The sequence below is a fragment of the Tetrao urogallus genome, assembly GCF_951394365.1.
Source record: "Tetrao urogallus genome assembly, chromosome: 1".
In the NCBI taxonomy this organism is placed as follows: Eukaryota; Metazoa; Chordata; class Aves; order Galliformes; family Phasianidae; genus Tetrao; species Tetrao urogallus.
In genome coordinates this window covers 159,890,640-159,910,481 of record NC_136813.1, presented here as the reverse complement: position 1 = coordinate 159,910,481, position 19,842 = coordinate 159,890,640, and the positions used below count along the sequence as shown (strand labels likewise).

The window sequence follows — 19,842 nt, the reverse complement described above, 5'->3', positions numbered from 1 at the left end:
TTAAATCCACCGTTTCTGAAGAATGGGCAGCCAAACTTAGTACAAACGATGAAGTAATATTACCGAGCTGTGCAAAAAAAACAGCCCCAAAACCAATTTCTCCCTTTCCTTGTTTTTAAGCTATTTGTAGCGGCTGTAGCCTCTGCCATATGGGAGAGTTACACTCTTAAGTAATACAAAGGAAATAGATATTTTTAGGAAAACATCATGAAAGCTATCAAAGTTTTCTGAAAACAGGACATGTTTTATTTTTATCGTCCTGGAGAGGAGAAATCCAGTGAGTGTGGAATAACCCTTTGAAAATCTTTTTATAATCTCTTCAGGAGGTCTGTTTAAATCTGAAATCCATGCAGTTTCTTGAGGTTGTGTCAGAGTCTGACAGGCAGCATATTGCTCCAAGCCCAAGTGTAATTTTCTATTTTACACTAAGTGCATTAGTTGCTCTTAAAACAAAACAAACAAAAAATTAAATCCTAACGAGAATAAGACCAAAAAATATTGCTTTGTATAGGAAAGCAAATGTACATTCTTTGTGTTTATTCATCTTACTCAGTTCTTAGTCTTGATAGCAATTAATTTATGCATGTTAATTAGTCATAATACATATGCACCTCACAACTTCAAGTTATATGTGCTCCACAGCTGACCCATTACATATACACTCAGTGTAGGACAAACAGTAAATCCTACAAGTGTCAGACAGGCTCTGCAGTCGAGGAGCTGCACTGATGATTCACATATTCATGTGCAGCTCAGAAGCATCAGACCTCGGGAGTGCAGCTGAGAACAGGAGACATGATGCTTGTGGAGCAGCTCTGACATGCTGGGATGCCCTAGTGCCTGCTGTGCCCACGTGCTGCATCACCTCTCTGTGCCCTGCAGTGTATCTGCACTTCCACAAGACTCTCTGTACCTGCTACACATCATACAGGTTTTTTTTTTTCCCCACAGAGTGAAATGTGATAGAAGGACTCGAAAGGTTCAATCTAGCAAGGACTCAGGGTTGAAAGAAACTGTTGGTGTCGCAAAAAGGCTGGCAAATCACTCACTGCCACACAGGCACATTCAGATCTCTGAGGGAACACATGGCACTGCTCGAGCCCAACCTACGTCCTGCCCACTGGGGAGCAGTGCAGCTTTTCTCATTGTAGCTGTGGCTCTCGGAACACCTTTGCCCTAGAGGATAACCTGGTACCCTGGGTTTTTGTCACTCTTCCCACTTCATCCAGCAAGTTGTGTTGTGTGTGCTATACTTTTTCTGTGTTTACTGATACAGAGAATTGGGAAGTTGTCAGTTTCCAGAGGGAGAAAACTTTACTTTCTGTATGTATGTGGAATTTTACACTTCCAACATAGGGTGCGTGTGTGTTTTTCACACTACTCCCGAACATCCTCTGAACGATTGAGTCGCCTTTCTTTTATCACTGTCATTTTTAAAGCAAACACTGAATTTTTCCCAAAGATGGCTGTAGGAACCACCTTATATGTTCTGGAAGCCCTCGGCACCATATGCATGCATGCCAACATGTGGGTATTACAACTCAGTGAGGCTGGACTCACTGTACCTCCTCATGCATTCCCATCAGGACCAAGCACTGGGCCCACAGTGGGACCTCCAGATCAGTGCTCTCCTCCCACACCTGACAGGGCACAATGCCTTTTGGATTTTTGCATAAATAACTTCACGATGAGATAACCTGTTTGCATTGACCCTTTTCCCATATGTGTCCCTGGAAGGTTCGTTTTTTCCAAAGCTTCACATTATTATCACCACTTACACTTTTTAAATCAATGTATGTTTAATTTTCATTTTTTTAAGCTTTTGCTTTGGAAAAACCTTCCATATATGGCTTCTGAGTGTTCTTGAAACTTTTTTCTCATTCGAAGAGATTGTTTTAAGAAATGGATAAAAATACCTCAAGAATGGCTCTAGTTTGAAAAGTTGTTACCAATTCTGCCTTTTCTAGCAATCCTTCAGGATTGCTGACAAAAGAAAAATGCAAAATAAAGAAACAATTAAAAATGATACCAAATTTGTGGACTAGAGCTAGAATCCCTAAGAAATTTGGTTACCTTACCGAAAGAAAGAGCTTGCAATTACCCTCGGAGTTGTTTGAATTTGATTTTAAGGGGATCAGGAGAGTCTCTTACTTTCCACATAGTTGCAGTAGATGGAGTCTCACGGGGAGTGCCAGGACTGAAGTCTTACTTTCTTCCTCCTTTCAGGATAGAATGGTGGGAACTGCATGGTGTGGTTTCCAGAGAAAGATAGAAACTGTTGGTTTATGGTGATGGGGACTCTGAAGAATTTGTCTCAAATGAAATAATTAAAAAAGTAGATTTAAAAAGAGCACAAGTTTCTGAAACAAACACAAAAATATGTGGAGAAAAATAAAGAAGTTCAATATCCAGTTTGATGAACAGATGAAGCACTAAAGAATGAGGGTTAGAAGAGGAAGTTGGACATTTCTGATAGCAAAAAGATTGTTTTTATATGACATAACTTGTGAATAGAACCTGAATAGTATGATGCAATGAGATTTCACCTAAATACCCAAATCACTGTATAATTCAGATTTGTGATTTTCGTTTATTACATAACCATGTCTGAATAACATTTCTGAGAATGCTGCTTCCAGAAATTTGATTTTACATAAATTAAGGAAGCTGAAAAATTATGTAACCAGAAGAAATCAAAGAAAGAAAAAATGATCTTCAGAGCACAAGTATATTCAGGTATTCGGTAACTTTCAGAGAATCAAGAATCAAAAATACAGTGATCATAGGGTGTATGTTGCTGCTCTATAAGATGATCTTTTTTGCATTTTTATAGTTTCTTTTATTGATGGTGGTCTCAGTTCCAGGCTGGCAAGCATTGCCAGCAGTTAACAATTCTACACACTACATAGTGTAGCCACAGGGTCACGTTGCACATCAGTTTTATGAAAAGCACTTTTATAGAAATTGATTTTGCTCACAGCTCGTTCAAATATTTTCTTCAATTGAGCTTCTTTCTATCAGTAACAAAAACATAAAATGAGCTCACTTGGCATTTCCAAAAGGAGCAGACAGATGTTTTACAAAGGTAGTTAAATGTAAGTGTACTCCATAAACTGCTGCTTCACTTAACAGCACATCTTTAGATACTCAAATAACCTTTGTAATCCAGCCCTTAATCTTTTTGGTCCAAATGTACCAGGAAATACACAGGCAGCCCTGTTCCCCCACAGACAGAATCTGGGAGCCTGGCTGAGAAAAGTAGCAAATCCCCACACCGTTACTTGCCCAGTCTCTCTCTTGAGACCGGAAGACAGCTTCCCTGAACCCAGCAGTCCTGCTCAGCAGCTGCACTGCTGCAGATTTTGCAGGGGAGGAGGGGGTCTGTGTCTTGCAGCACCGCAGTGGTTGCAGAAATCACTCTGGAAGTAGGTCCCCTGGAGAGCGGCTCAGTGCATCTCACTCAAGGAGGCTTTCAGGCTGCACATGTTGCCAAGAGAGAGGCATTATCCATGCCACTCACTCAGCTTTGGGCTGTGGTGCAGTCAGTGATTCAGAGGTCAAAGAGCCTCTGAACAAACAAACAGGAGGAAAACAGTTTGGTTATGTCCCAGCTTCATACAGCGCCTACCTCAGTGCTGAGTTCTGCATCACCTTGCTTGGCATGCCCATGATCTAAATGCAAGCTGAAGTGCTTGTTCCCTTACACTGAGGAACAGAGGTAGTGGAAGAGCCTCCTATGTCCTTTGTATATATCAGTGCTGAACACTTGCAGCGTGCAAGTCCCTTTTTAGGGAGGTCTCACAGTGACTTGAACATCATCTGCTGAAACTGAGATGTTGATGCTTCCATCTCATAAGGAACTTGTGAGCATGCAGGCTGTCATGTTTTGATGTAACTAAAAAGGGATCAGATCTCCAAAGATATTTTTGCTTCCTGGCTTATTAGGAATGAGCTGTGGGATTCAGAGTCAGGCATGCTGTAATGTACAGCTTGGAGATGCCCTGGCTTTGTCAGTCATTTCTGAGTCATTTGAAGAGCAGCAGTGTCACATTGCCCAACCTGGGAGGGGTCTTCTACTCTGAGCAGTCATGAAAAGATTATGTTACCTGTTTAAACATGGAACACACAATTTCCTTGACATCAGCCCTAGCACAGGAAGCAGCCATCTGAACGCAGAGCTGGTCACACATTAGCCAATTCGATACAGACATGCTATCAGGTTGCTGCTCTCTCGCAATGTATGAGGCAAGTCCTGCTCCTAAAATTCTCCATGCTGAGCACACAGAAACACCCAGAAACTCCAACTATTGGGCAGCTCCACACATGGCGCTCAGAGCAGGTGTTGCTGCTGAGTACTTGAGGGCCAGAGGGTAAGTTACAACTTTCCCATAAGCAAGCAGTATGACATCTTTGTGATTTCTTCATCTCCTACTTCTTTCCCCTTCCTGCCTGGGGAAGAAGTCCACCATGGGCAGGGGATGGCTGTGAGCAGGGAGGCCTTGTGTTTGACCCTGTGGCTGTGACCACAGATGACAAGGGAGGCACCGCATTGAGTTCAAAACCTGGCTCTGACTTGACAGAATCGAAAAATCTCACTAGTAGCCAGAAGAGACACAGCTGTGATGTGTGCCTGGGAAACACCTCTGAGAAGGATGGCTGGAATGGAAGCACTGCTTAAAAAATGCCAGTCGAGAGCAAGTTAAACAGTGCTACTTTTACATACATATACTGTGCATTTTGGCCAAGGTTTCCAAGAGTAACAAGAGTCATACAGCCAATTTGGGTATCCAGCTTCATGAGTGTACAGGACTCTAGGAAGGCCACCCCCTGAAAATTTGAATTATTTTAGGATGTTTCCAGAATGATATCCAGAAAGTTGAAACTACCAGAACAATCAGCTGTTGGACCTCAACAAAAATAATCAAAATGCTAATTAGCAAAGATGAGGTGTGTCAGAAGGCTGTGCAGACAAAAGCACTCTTTTCACTGAGGGCTTCATTACTGAGGCTCTCTCGTAAAGGCTCTACGTCTTTCACAATCAGCATCATTGTTCCTCCACACCCAGCTGAAGTCACTAAAAGATGCCCTATTTCTTGGCATATATATAAAGTGTCCCAGGGCTGTAATCCAGCTCTTTCGCTCCATTGAAAAACATGGGATATGGGCCTTATGTAACTCAGATTGGCTTCAGGGTTGTATGAGACAATCTTAAACAAGATACCACAATCCACTTTTAGGAATTGATGCACCTTTGCTTTGCCTGTTCAGGACCATATCAGTTTTGTTTCAAATTGCATGTTATGAGTGAAGTATGCTGTAATGGAGGTAAAATTAGAGGAACACAATGAGGTTTGAAGTTAAGACCAAGGAAAACACATTTGTCGTCTGTTAAATGATTTGCTAGAATAGTCATTTACAGTATGTGCATACCAGCAGTATTAAAAAAGATTTGGCTAGGAAAAACAGCAGTATACTCAGCCCTTATTAACTGATATACATCTTTAAACACATTCTGGAAGGAAACATTAAGAAGCCAATATTTTATTTAATTCTAGAGTTTCCATGGCATTGGGGGAATTTTATAAGGTCCCCTTATTGCCTAAAACAACAGTCTTAGAATGGAAGTGTAAGAAGCATTTCACAGTCACTCTGTCAGTCACTGTGGGGTATCTGTGGAATTCGGTGAATTTAGTCCCATGAAATCAGTGCTGCCATGCTATTCTGGAGAGAGATGCATCCTCCCTGGGCAGCCTGTCAGCATATGACACCTGTGCCAAATGTTAGCGCTGGCATGGAGCAGTGGGACTTACAAGCGTGCCTCCTGTCATGAGGCTCACAGAGAAGAACTCAGGCGAAGGATTCATTAAAGTCAGTGCAAAATGAAATAAAAAAGGACATTCTAAAACCACTTTTGCCAGTGGAACTTCCATCTTGCTCTCTTTTTGTGCTAGCCCTTTGTGCTGTGACAGTGTGAAGCAAGGCAGCCAGTAAGCGCTGGCTGTTACAGGCAGGCTGCTGCCTGGAGAGGAGCTGTGAGCTCACTGTTGTTGATTGCACATCCGATTTTGTTAGCATGGTGCTGCTGTACTTATGGACAGAATAAAGAGTCAGGAAGCTTCTTAGCAGGCTGTGCAGTGACACATGCTCCCAAGTACTTCATGGTGAAGGCTGCAGGAGTGTGTAGGCATTTTCGGACATTGACACATTGCAAAGCAGTGCACAAAGGACCCACCCTATGTCTTTGGGCTGTCCAATGTATGTAAGGATCTCAGTTTCCTGCATATGGGACCTAAGTAAATAAATACGCTTTTCTCACAGAGACTGAAAAAAAGCCATTCAAAATGACTGCCTATCTCTTGGGTGTTTTAGCACTCACATCACCATAGCAAACTATCTCATGGATTCTATTTCATTGGGATTCCAGTGCCACAAATGTTAAATTCTTGATGAAGTCAGCTCCTCCAGATGGTGAACATCACCATGATGAAGTTCTGCTGCTGATCCCATTGGAAGGCATTTCTGGAAATGCCAGAATGTTTTCAAAAAAATGTTGGCCAAAATCTCCCTTTAGGAATAACTGTTTCTTATATTAAAACAGGATATGATACTGCCAGTGTACTTTTTTATGTTGCTTCTGATCTGTTGATGCAGTCACATTGTTAAGGGCCAATCTCTGATCTCGGGTTTGGAGGGCTATTTGCCACAAAACAACCATGGGAAAAGAGGAGGGGGAAAAGAAAAAGAAAAGAAAAGAAAAGAAAAGAAAAGAAAAGAAAAGAAAAGAAAAGAAAAGAAAAGAAAAGAAAAGAAAAGAAAAGAAAAGAAAAGAAAAGAAAAGAAAAGAAAAGAAAAGAAAAGAAAAGAAAAGAAAAGAAAAGAAAAGAAAAAAAAGAATCACCCACATTCTGCCCAAATTCAGATCTCAGATTTCCCACATCCTGGTATTTAATTTCTCACAGAGTTACCAATGATTGATCTCATGGCAGGATTAGTGGGAAGAAAAATGAGAGCTCCATTGAAACCAGACTTGAGTCTGGAAAGATGGGACATGTGAGCTCTAGGACCCAGGAGATATCAGATTTAGGGCAGCAAATGGCTTCCTCCCACCCTTTCCCCGATAATCATGCTTGTTTTGACTCAAAATTTGGGAACTGAAATCAGAACAGCAAAGAGGCAGTTACAATATGTTAGGTGGCTCGCCCATCACTTTTACATCCTCCTCAGAACTGCGTTATATGGTGGGGCATGTACTGTAATTTACATTAGTATTTCTTTAAATTTACGAATAGCAGAATAGATTAACATTGAGATATAAATTGCAGTAATCTGTCTCGCTCCTAAAAGAAAATGTGTTTTGAACACATATTTCTACCAGAAACCTTTTCTGATTTGATTAAAGAATATAGATGTGCTCAACTGGAAAAGAAACTCCCATAAAAGGCTCTACAATCAAAAGGAAATTTTTGGTACCTATTCAGCTGGACAGGCCCAGCCAGAAAAAGAAAAAGCTTCTCCCTATGATCGCAGTGCAGATGGAACTTGAAAAGTTGGGTTCCTGCTCCATGCTGAAGAGGACCTTATTTTATTACCCTTCCCACCAGATCATGTGGAGATATTCAAGAAGTTGAAAAATCTTTAAATGCATTGCTCTAAATCCTGTAGGAGTTGAACATGTGAAGATGACAAGAAGTGTATGTCATTAGACCATGACTACCCTTTTTGGATTACCTGGTATTTGTAGATTTATTGGCAAGATGGCTTAAATTAGGGATATATTTTTAGCCTGCAGCATTACATAATAAAATAGCAACAGAATTTTTTGCTGTAAAAACGAGGAGGCATTGCGGGAGGGGGCGCTTATTCAAACCAACACAAAATTCTCTGATTTTGCGCTCTTTGCCTGCACAGAGAGGTGCTCCACACTTACACCATCAGTAAGGTTTCAAGGAAAGCATTCCCATTACCCCATTTTGCTCAAGAGTCATTGCCCTGCCTTTCACTGCAGACCTGCTGTTTAGTCTGAAACCAAAAATCAAACCCAGAACTGCAGCTCTCAAAGTTAAATACTCTGCATTGCTGCCAGCACAAAGCCTCACCAGTGTCTGTGTGGTAAGATCTATGATTAAACTCTTCAGACGTTTTTAAAAGCATTTTACAAGTCTGTTAAGCTTTAGTGTTTTTTCTTTCTTTTTTTTTTTAAAGAAAAAAATAATTTAGCTGAACTGTACCGCAGAGTCTCACATGATCTCTGCAGAACCAAATAAGCAGGCCCAGCTCGCTATCTTTCTGAAATATGTTTCTCATTTGCGGGGACTTTTCGGAGCACAGCTCGGGGAAGGTTGAGCTGTCTGTGTTGAACTCTTTCTTTCACAAGTGGAAAAGAAGCGAAGGGAAAACCAGGGGAGCTTCAGAAAGAGCAGCGGCCGCAGCCCCACTTTGCACAGCCGCGCTCCTTGCAGGCCCAGCTCCCTGTAGCCCCAGCGCTGGCTCTCCGAGTAGGTTACATGCCCGGCACTGAGCTGCTCGTTCAGGAGACCGGTCCTCGTAAAAATGTCAGTGGAGCACTTCCCCTTTGAAAGGCCCTTTCATCTTACTCTCCCGCAGCCCCTCTCTGGTGGGCAGGCAGGCTTGACCGGGAAGCTGCCGCCTGGCTTTCCCGCATAGCTGGGCCCTAATGAGGTGTGTGCGGCTCTTGGCTGCAGGTTTTCAATCTCTTTCTTATTACTTCAAAGCTGCTGCTCCAAGGCTCAGACAAGTTTGATCGCTTGGCAAAATCTCTCAGCTGGGACTCAAAAGGAAGACGTTTTATTTTATTGTTTATCATTATGGATAGATAGCCGGTCCCAAACCACAGTTGCCAGTGGCTCCATAAATGGAGCCGTATTGCTTTTTTAAGTGATAAAGGATTGGAGGTGAGTAACTTCGGACAGTTGCTTCCTGTCTGTAAAAAGCAATTGTTTCAGAGGAAAAAGAAATAGAATAGAAACCTAACAGGCCTTACTTTATTCCCTTTTTCGTGTTCTAAAATAAGAGTAGGAAGCAAAGGGTAAACAACACAGATCTGATCATGATTTCAAAACCAGTCCTGGTGTCCCTTTCCCCGGGTCTCCTCCTTGCCAGGAGCCAGAGCTTCGCCATGGTTCTTCCTCTGCCACTGAACACAAAATATGCACAGGCATCAACGTTCCTTCCAGCACTGCAGGGCTCAGGAGATAGGCAGGCCTGTTTGGGTTTACCTTCATGGACTCCATCATTCTTCTGGGCTCTGTGGTCTCCACTGCCAGCGAAATAAGAGCTTATGCAGTGGCCCATAACATTTCAGTGGACTCTACAAGCCTAGATTGGCATCCATGCATGCATTAGTAATTAGAGACCATTATTACAGCCTCTTTTGCCTTTTGCTCCAGTTTGGATTTTGGCTCTGAGTGTGCACACAAAGCAGTTTTCTTCTGCTCTAGTTTAAAGCCTCCACAAGAAGTTTGTAAGGGCAGCTCATCAGAGCTGAGGTCGCTCCAGCTCAGTTGTGTATGTTTCTAATGGCACTGCTGCCTTATTTTCTGTGACGTTTTGTTTCCTTTCCACCAAAACTGTTTACGACTTGTGGGATTGAAGCACTCTAAGATGAAGTATGTCTCTGTCAGTGTTCTTACAGCATCCATGACTGTTTCAAGAATCATTCTTCACTTTAGTTCTGTTTGTTGTGGACTCTAAATGGTGCTTCCTTGTTAAATTGTTCTAAATAGTACTGAGATTTTGCTGGAGATTTTCACTCTCCTTTTAATCACATGGGGAACAGATTTTTTCAAAGTGTTTTGACCTGCTTAGGTCAAAAAGGCACTTGCTCTACTCATATGCCAAACTGTGTTTAAGAAATCTGGCCTGATGTGATTTAGACAGACAAGTCTCAGTTTCAAAAGGCTTCACCAGAGCTGGCTTCAGCATTGAGCAACGTGCTTGTCAGAAACCTCACTGCTGAGTTATGTCAGGGCTGCTCTAAAATCCATGGCAAAATTGGGCATTTGAAACAGGTTTATTCAAGCCCATTTGTAGGAGACATTGAGAAGCAGATTCTAGGTTAGGTACTTTTCAGAATATCTATGCATAGACCACCCTAATTTCTTTCTCTGGAAGTTCTCACTGAGTCCTCCTGGATTTAAAAATCCTGTGTCAGATAAACCTTTTATCTCAGAGTAACCAGAGTCATTATCACTCCATTGTATCAGACAGTTCTCCTAGTGGCAGATAAGGTAAGAGATAGAAAAATGTTTTTGTATTCACTTAATCTAACAAGAAAACTGTTCTAATTTAGAGAGGAATGTCCTGTCCTGTCCGGAAGGGATGCTCTTTAGCAATGTCCTGGTCCCCTTCATTTGCCTGAAACTATAACTCAAGACCCAAAGCTTGGCCTAACCTTGCAAAACACTTCAGCCATTATAGGAAGGCGATCTGTAAGAGTGGTTCGTGGGTGTGCAAGGATGGTAACTCCCTCTGACATCTACAGCTGTTATTGCTCTCAGCCACGTTGTTGGCACTGGTTCTCAGCCTTCTAGCATCTAAGTCTCAGGGCAGCCCCAGCAACTTCACTCCAGCTGTCTCAGGTAGTACACTTCCTCCAGCAGCTGGAGATGTGGATTATCCAATAATCCTCATGAGCAGCCTTTTTGCTAGTCAAGACAAATTGTTCCAGCAGCAGTGGGAGAGGACACCCTTCATTTACTTAATAAGTTTATGCATTTGAAAGGCCACAGGCTGATCACCTGCAGAACAGTATCAGTATTTTGCTTTGTTATTTCTGCTTACTTTGTATCTCAGAAAACATTTGACCATTTATATAAAAGTGGAATGACTTCAACAAACAAAAAAATGCATCCTCCGTACAGATTCTGAGTTGGTTGGCATGCTCATAGGCAGTAGAAAACGCAGCTTGAAGTATCTGCTTCAAATCAGAGAGCATGGGGAACAAGAACAAGACTGCATATGAGTTTCCAAACCAGTGCTTTGCATACATGCACACTCACAGAGGAGTGCTATTCTCACTGTCTGTTGTGTGTTGCTTTCCTCGCTGTGGAAGCTTTGAGGACATCTCCAAGTTGAAATGAATTTTAAGATGCTCAAACTGCTTGCTCCCAAGAGCATTAGGCAGCTCTGCACATGCCCACCAGCTGGCTCACAGGCACTGGGGAGGTTAAGCAGCAGCTCAGTTAGACTACTCACTGGTATTTCAGCATTGGATTTCTCTTAAAGTTAAGTCTGCAGCCTTCTTAAGACCAAGGTCCTTAGGTAACAATAAAGACCTTAGAGGCAAAGTTCATAGGACAGTAGACATTTAAAGCAAGAATGTTGTTTGTCAGCCCTTACATGTCAACTCCAAATCTGTCCCATCAGTTGCCACCTCTCCATTTGTCTCTTTCTTTATCTCTAACGTCATTATAGTACCAAGAGTTTTGCTTCCATGGAGGGAGCTGTCTGCTATCATCAGGGTGTCCCATAGCTTAGTCAGTGATTGTAGGGTGTCAAATGCAGGACCAGTGCAGGGAGAGGGCAGTGGTTTGCTGAACTGCTCTGTTGGTAGAGTTTTCAACCACCAGGCTGGAGAATTTGCACTCCTTGAGTGCTAATAGTGGCAGTACATGAAAATTGCTTGCTTGCAGGCTGGTTGACTCATCTGTATTCCGATACAGATTTCCAGTACTGAAATAATTTCTTTAGATGCATATATAAAAATATACTTTAATCTAGCATTTAGAGTTGTGTGGCTTTCTGTATGCGGCCATGGTGGTCTCTTCTGCTAATGAATCCTTTTATTGTGATGTGTGCATTAAATACCTGTAATAATATGAGTTATGAATCCAAAATCTCAAATTTAACTTTGCTTTACTGCTGAGTGACTGCTGTCACAAACTCAGCAGGGCTGCATGCTGACTGACAGCCCCTTGGAACAGGAGTTTGAGCTCTTGCCAGCATGATTTGCAGATGGCAAAGCAGCTTGAAGCAAAAGTTCCCACCAAAAGTTAATGCAAAAGAAATCTGTGATGAGTGTCTGTTAGTGCTGTAAGAATTTCTAAAGCAGTTTAGTGTGCTGGCCATGGAGCAGTCAGGATGGCACTGTCTGGGCATAGGCTGGGTATCTGCAACTGCAGTAGGAGCCACTGGCTTCAGGGACTCCTGAAAATATTAGTTTGCATGTCAGGGGATTTCAGACAAGTTAGCAGACAATGGTCCACAGTCTGCAAGTTGCTCTTGTCAGCAGTTCTTTTTGACGTATCTATTCAAGCATACCCTTTCAGACTTAGAAAGCAGCCAGCAAGATCTGTGCCAATAGCAAATACTTTGTTATAAAATAAAAGCTCTGACAAATTCGGAGGCCCTGCATGTGCCATTGCCATGATCCCGAAGTTCATCTCGCAAAATTGGTTCTCTTTTTTTGTAATCTGAAGTTCAGATTCGTGAGCAAAAGTTGAAAGAAAGTGAGTTGCCAACTGAATTGCCAGTTTATCGAGGCAGTTAACCTTGAAGTAATTGTAAAAGAGCTTTGCTCAGGGAATTAGAACATAATAAATGTTTTTACAAAACGGAGAAACAGTTGTCCTTCTGTATGTGGGGGGATGCTGCTGTCAAACAGGAACAGTTGTCTCAATGCTGTCCTGAGCCCTTTCAGGTGCTCTGGTGGATCACAGACATCCATAGTGTGACATGAGAGACCAGCAGCCTTCTGGCCTGGCTGCCGAATGCCAAACTAAATTCCCAGGGTATCTAAAACAGGCCCATTCTCCTATCTTCAGACATATCTTCCCCTTCCCACCAAAGGTACCATCATCTGAAACTGCAGAGGATGAAAGCCCACTAGGCATGCTGACTGCAGAGAGCATTTCTAACAGAAGCCTGCTGTGCTGCATCCTGGTTCTTTTTGTTGCCATCACTGTTAAATTCAGGCTAACAACAGCAGCGCCAGCCCCCTGCAAAGTAGCCCTTCTGAGGGCAGATCTCTGCTGTGGACCATTGGGACACATCTGTCCTTGCTCAACAGATCAACACTGGGGAAACGCGAGGGGGCTGTGCTGGAGGGTCCCAGTCCTCAGGGCACATTTGCCAGCCTCTTGCTGATGATGCTCCTCTGAAAGAAAGCATTAAACATCTCAGCACATGGAGAAGGATTTCTCAGTGCTTTTTTTCTGGGAGAGACAGCAGCTCCACATCACTTCCTGCTTGTTAGGTCAGTTACTGCAATTAAGGATTGAAATAGCTCAGGATGCTGTTTGCAATCTGTCCTTGCAGTATCACACTGTGATACTGTGTGCAACAGCTCAGAGTAAATAATATGTTGTCCCGTACAGCACAGGACAACCAGGGACAGGACATGACAAGTAAAACTGCCTCTGCAGTGCACCTTGTCAGTCAGCTGCTGAGTGTGCATCTGTGTGGGGCACACACCAAAGGCTGGGTTGAGGATCACAGCTGCACAATCTTCTGATATTTGTAACCTTTTCTTTTTTTTTATGAATGTGTATGATACATGGAGGGGACAAATGCAAAAAATTTCTCTCTGTTGCTGTGACACATCTGCATTTTCTCTTTCAGAACCTCTGTTCACTTCTTCCTTTGGGTCCCTCCATGCATCTCTGTCTGATTTGTATTATCCCTTTGAATTGTAAGCGCTTCAGAGCGGCAATCACGTCTCCATCTGTGCCTTGACAAGGGACTTACATGATAGGTTGGCTTAAAACCACCCGTCTGTAACTGAGCTATCTTAGGCTTTTGCAAAGCATGAACCTAATGAAGAAAAGTTTTCTTTCCGCTGTGTGACAATCTGATCTCTTTGCCTGAAACGTGGATTTGAAAAGTAGACCTGCGAGTCTCAAGTATTTTTAATAATCAGTTTATTATTTAAATGTTGTTGGTTTTAGCTTGATTTTTGGTTTCTCATTTTTTGTAGCACTTCAGGTGCACATTTGCATATACATATCTGTCATTAAATTAATATTGATACATAGGTAGAAAGATGAGAGACGAACTTCTCATTTGTTTTCCTAGTCACAGCAGCAGAGAGACCATAAGGAAAAAAATATTGTGAAATTCACAGTATAAATCAGGAGATTGGGCAGGTCTTCAGCTAAAAATAGCTCTTTATGGCTCCCCTGGCTGGACTCGGAAATAGAAGTACATCCTGCCATGTATTTTCCCTATGTCCCATCGACGTTGTGCTGTGATCAGAAGTCCACCATCATGGAAAATGGGTCAGTTGTGTGGCAAGGCAGGAGTAAAACACAGTGAGTGCCCATGAGTGTACGGCGGGCTTCGGGGACTCAGTGGCAAGAGGCTCAGACTGCCCATGGTGATTTAAGGCGTTAAGCACATTATTGTTATCAAATGCCATTAACCAAAACATGCCTACCTGCATTATGTTCCGAGCATGGAACCCACAGTCATAATTTTTAACTGAAATACTTGGCTTGCAGGCAAAGCCATTGTCTTCAGGTCATCACAAGTTCTGAATTACCAAGATTTAAGCCAACGTACTTGCTGCTGTCTCTCAACGCGCAGCCCAAGTTAGCTTTCCAGTAGGTGTCTGCAGATACCACTTTTCTTCTTGCCTGAGATGTTGTAGCAGTCACAATCCCATTCTGTGTGGAAGATAAGCAGGGAAAATGCATTACATGATAACAGGATTAGATAGAGCGCGAGCGCCCATCTCCAAACGCTGCGGGGGACGGAGCGAAAGTCGCTTAATCACATGGTGAGTCAGGGATCGTTTTCACACAGCGCTCTAAATATAACCGTGCTGCAAGCGGGAAGCAGTTGTTGTGAGGAAGAAATTGTTTATCTGTGTGATAGATCGATGTCATCTGGAATTTAAATATTAATTGAAAAGTCAAGGTCGGAGGGCGGCTGACACTTGACTTTGCTCTCTTTCCTCCGTCCACAGCTTTGATCACGCTACATCTTTCTTTGTGCCTGGTGCTCCAGAGAGTACCCCAGGGTCATGGTCCGTTTCCTAGTCAAGAGGTATAAACCTGCTGGCTTAAATGGCTGAGGCCCGAGCTTTAGCGGGGGGCAGGGGTCTGGCGGCGGAGGGGGAAGCGTTTGCTTCATGCTTTTCACATTTCCCACATAACCCAAAGCAGACTAAACAAAACCAGTGTGAAATCTCATGGCTTGATGCTGCTATGGTTATATTTTTTAAGCTGTCATCCATTCATTTATACTTACGTTTATTCCCTGGATTTACAGCCTTTTTTTTTTTTTGCTTTTTTTTTCAGTCTTTTCTTGGGGGGGTGCAAGGGGCTGAAACCTTTTGAAAGGGGATTGCAGAGAGTGGTGGCCTATGATTAAAGCTGTGTGTTTTTCCTTGATGCCGCTCTTCTGCAGCAGTGTCACACATGGTAGCATTTAGGAGCCCTTCACAGCTGAGGTGTTTCAAACACTAATGAATGGAAGTTTGGCCATATAATGCAGACAAGCTTGAAGGCATGCTTTGCTGAATGGTGTACTGTAGTGGCCTGGGAAAGGAAGAGAGTTATAAATTGTGTCAGTTAGCCACCGAGACAAAATGAAGCCATGTGGAAAATCAAATCTATTAAAGTATGAAGACTGCTATAAGCTGTTTTAAGCTGGTCATTCTTAAAAGGTCTCCGTTGGCTGAGGGGATAAATTCCTATTTTTCATAGATCTTTTTCACGTGCTGGCTTAGGCAATGATGTGCAGCATTTCAGAAAAAACCACCTTTCACTCTCAGCCCCTTTTAACAGAAATGTTTGTTGCTCCCAGTTTACTGTCTGTGTCCTGAAAAGCCCATCGCATTGCTTAAATAAGCAGCATAAGAGTGTCACGTTCAGCCAGGTGTGCTGAAAGGAAAGGCAAAGTTGGCTTTGGGGAGGAGGAGGACGGCCGCAAAAAGGCAAAGTCTTCCCACAGCACCTCCTTCACATTGGATATCTGCTGAAAATGCTTCTCATAGGAGACCCATGACAGAGCACGGCAGGGATTTCTCTTGCTTGGTGCCACATGGGGTAGGAGGGAAGAGCAGCAAACTAAACTGGTGTGGTCTGAGAGTGGAGACCTTCCCCTGCTCTCCACAGCAGCTTCTTGAGGCATCACAGCAGCTATACAGCACATTTTATTAGCTTCGGATGCAGTTGTCAGCTGTGTGAGAGGAGGAGGCAGCCCTAGACGCACGGTCACCACATACTTATTTTTTTTCTTTTTGTGTATTCTAGGAAGAGACTGAAGAAACATCCTCACAAGAATCTGCAGAGGAAGACTAGGAGACCGCACCATGCAATTTCTACCTCATCAGCAGTTGGGTCTTTTGAAGGGAGAAGACACTGCCTTGACCACTTATTTTCTATTGCCATGGTCTTTCCACTTTTGCCTGGGGGGAAAAAAATTGCATAACCTTAAAAAGGATTTGACTAATCAACTTCTTTATAATCCCTTCACAGTCCCAGGTTTAGTGAAAAACTGCTGTAACACAATGGGGGCACAGATTAACGATGCAGCTTCAAATTACTGTTTTCAATTTTCTTAACCTACTAATAGTTTGAGCTGCTAAGTAAGGGTGACTGGGTCAAGAAGAACTCCAAATCAGGTTTAAGTCATTCACTGCACTGCATATAAACAAGAAACTTGTAACATATTAATTATAATGGGCATTGAAATAGGAAAGGCTGGGTGTGTAACACCTGGCCTTGCAACACTTCCAGGAACCCACTCCCTACTTAGTGAACTCTCTGTTTTAGAACACCAAAGATAAGGGATAGATACTACTTTTTTTTTTTTTTTGTAAACTTCTTGTAGATTTGTACTTGATTTATTTTTTTTTTTTTTAGTCTTACTGATATTTCAGGAAAAAAAAAAAATTGAAAGCTGAACTCTCACTTCATTCAGCTGGTAATCGGAAGAAAGAGCAACATGAAAAAGGTACTTCCATTTTGCAAAAGGGAAGAAAGACAAAGATACGTTGTATAGTTTTACATACAAACATATCAGCAGAAGTAGAAGTAAACAAAATGAGCAGCCCTCACCTTCTGGACAGTAGAAAGCCTGAAGGAGTCGGCTTTCCGTAGAGCCAGGTGTTTTCTGTGGAAACAGAAATGATTGACACCAAACACTAACGCCATTAATGACTAAGTCTTTATCAAGAGAGGTGTTTTAAATCATGTAGAAAGGTACCTCAAAATTAATCGTGAGTTTATCTGAACAAAATAATCCAGATGTTTTGGTTATTTTCAACTAATTCCACTCACCCCGCACCAGATTTCAAACAGGATGGATCTCTCCTCATTACTCATCAGTCATGATGTAAAAACCAACACCATGTACCTCAGTTAGGCTTGTGTATTACTTTAAGCAATGTATTTTGACATAGGATGGTTCACTGAGCACCTTTGTGCCAGTTGCGTTTCTCCATCTTTTCATTCAAAGCAGCACTTTTAGCAACAGATGCAATATTACCCCACTACTCAAAGCTACCTCTGATTTTTACAATTAACTCAACAGACTGATAAATACATGCTGCTATACACACTCAATGCAGGAAATTTTTACTGGGTAGATAATCATGAGTATCTGCATTTTCCCCTTATTTCTACTTCAACACTTAATTACAGTTAAGGAAGCAATATCTTTATTGTGTTTCAGCATGACTATGTATTTTTCTCTCTTTTTTTTTTTTTAATGTACTTACCCTGTCTCTGCTAAACTTCTGTGTAATGTACTGTTAACTTGAATATATTTTTGTACTGAATTGCTGATAGGTTTGTAAGGAGAATTTTCTTCAATGACACTACATGACATAGAAAAAAAAATTTAGCTGTAATGTTTAAATATTACTGTCCAAGTTTGTACCTCAAATGAATTGTTTAAAGAAATGGACTAATTGATTGACAAAGACCTACCTCCAGACTTTAAATGGAATGAACTTCTTACTTTCAGCATTAGTTTTGAGACGTTTGAAACAGTTAGGACTGCAACTAATCCCTAATTCAAAAGTATTTTTGTAAAATAACTTGTGGAAAATGAACACATTTTAAATTACTTTCGTATTTAAAAAAAAAAAAAATGAACAAAAAAAAAACCTTCAAAGAAACTTGAAGCTTTGTAGGTGGGAAGCAACAAGCTCAGCTTTTGCATAATGCAATCACAAATATGTGTTTAAAAAAATAATTAGTAGATTGTAAGAAAATACTTGACAAGTATTTTCATGTATTTTACACAAATGTGATTTTGTAATATGTTTCAGCCAGATTTATTTTAAATGCTTCTTCTGTAGAGTATTTTTATTCTCCTCCCTCTCACTCTTTATTTCCCTCTTCTCTCTCTGATTTCATTTTCTCTCTGTTTAATTTCCTTTCTTCCTCTCTTTCTTAGTCAGTACTTTGTAACATTTTATTAATAACTGGGCCAGGGGTAGTTTCTCAGGAAGGCGTCTGTTGGCACGGCTTTCGTAGCAAGCCAAGTGCAGTTAAAGATAACTACTTACTGGCTTCTTCCAAGAGGCAGAGTCAAGAACTGCGGACCTCCTCAAAAGACTGCAGAGGGTCCATTGTTGGAGATTGCTGAGAAAGAGCTCCTCGGAGTGCTAAAACCAGGCACGTCAATAGGAAGTGAACAAAAAGTAACCCGAGCTATGGGGTAGCTCTAGCAGGCCAAATCCTGCGTCCCTTGAAGTCAGTAGAAGGAATTCTGTTGACTTCAGAGGGCCTGGAGTTGAGCCTTAGCAAATCCCGTTTGGTTGGTTTTGTTTACATTTTTTGAAACCACAGTATTCAGCAGGTGACACCAAAATAATCACTGGGTGTGTGTCACACTTCAACCTCCGAGAGACTGACCACTCTGATGAACGGAATCTTGTATTTTCTGTATATTGTAGTACAATCAAAACACATTACTACCTCTTAGGGCCTACTATACCTCATTTTTTCAGACTGAAAAATTGCATGTGGCCAGTGAGCCAGTGAGAACATCATAAAATTTTTTATATATATAGTTTATTTTTGTGGGAGATAAATTTTATACGACTGTTCTTTGCTGTCATTGGTCACTGCTAACTAAGACTGGACATTTAACTCTTCTACCATTTCTGCAAGAGAGGTGTGTTTGCAGGAAAAAAAAAAAACGCTTCAAGATGTCTAACTACAGTTTACTTTTTCTTTTGAGTGTCTTCTAACTTTTTGCTTTGTTCTTCATGTAGAGCTGCTGTCTACGATTGTACTTCGAATCGCTTGCTTGTTGAAAATGTTCCTTTAATGGATTATCACAGTCTGTTCAGCACAATAAACATCATAGCCTCTGTGATCCCCATGTTGTTTGATTCCTAGACTTTTGTCACAGTTCCATAAAATGGGTAATAAAGTTTGGTCACAGTGACCAAATTTGTAAAAGCTTTGCATACAAGTAGTCTTTTTTGTCTCAGGATCATAGGTGTGCACCTCAGAAGAAGAGCATTTTCTGTGAGGGGCACCAGCGTGTGCCCTCAGCAGAAGGACATGTTGTGAGTGTCCCCTCAGGGAGCAGAACATGTTCCCAGCATGGCACTCACCGTGCAGAGCCAAGTGCCAGGAGAGCAGAGTTGCTATCACCCAGACAGAAGCACTGTAACACTGGTGAGACCGAAGGGGTGTTTTGTTGACCATCTTTGGATCTACCTGTGGGAAGTCAGTCAAATTTCAGAGCCTTCTCCTCTGTTTAGGCCAGATAACATTTTGCATCCAGAAGGTTTCATGACTTATTATTCAGCCATTAGGATAAACTAGAAATGGAGGAATGCGAGCTGAAGTAAAGTCCCTCCTCTTGAAGACGGTGTGTGGGCACAAATCCACCCTTCTTCCTTGGGGTGCAAGGCTT

General features: G+C 41.9%; 1 protein-coding gene across 1 annotated transcript in view; it reads left to right on the top strand.

Annotated features, from left to right (window-relative positions):
• Positions 1 to 16,262, top strand: part of HMGA2 (high mobility group AT-hook 2) — a gene marked incomplete at both ends in the record, with an annotated part of 104,082 nt that extends 87,820 nt beyond the window's left edge. Inside the window, one exon of the mRNA XM_079549468.1 lies at positions 16,215 to 16,262. Within this exon, the coding sequence (XP_079405594.1) occupies positions 16,215 to 16,262 (48 nt within the window). The remainder of the gene's footprint in view (positions 1 to 16,214) is intronic.
• Between the last annotated feature and the right edge of the window lie 3,580 nt (positions 16,263 to 19,842).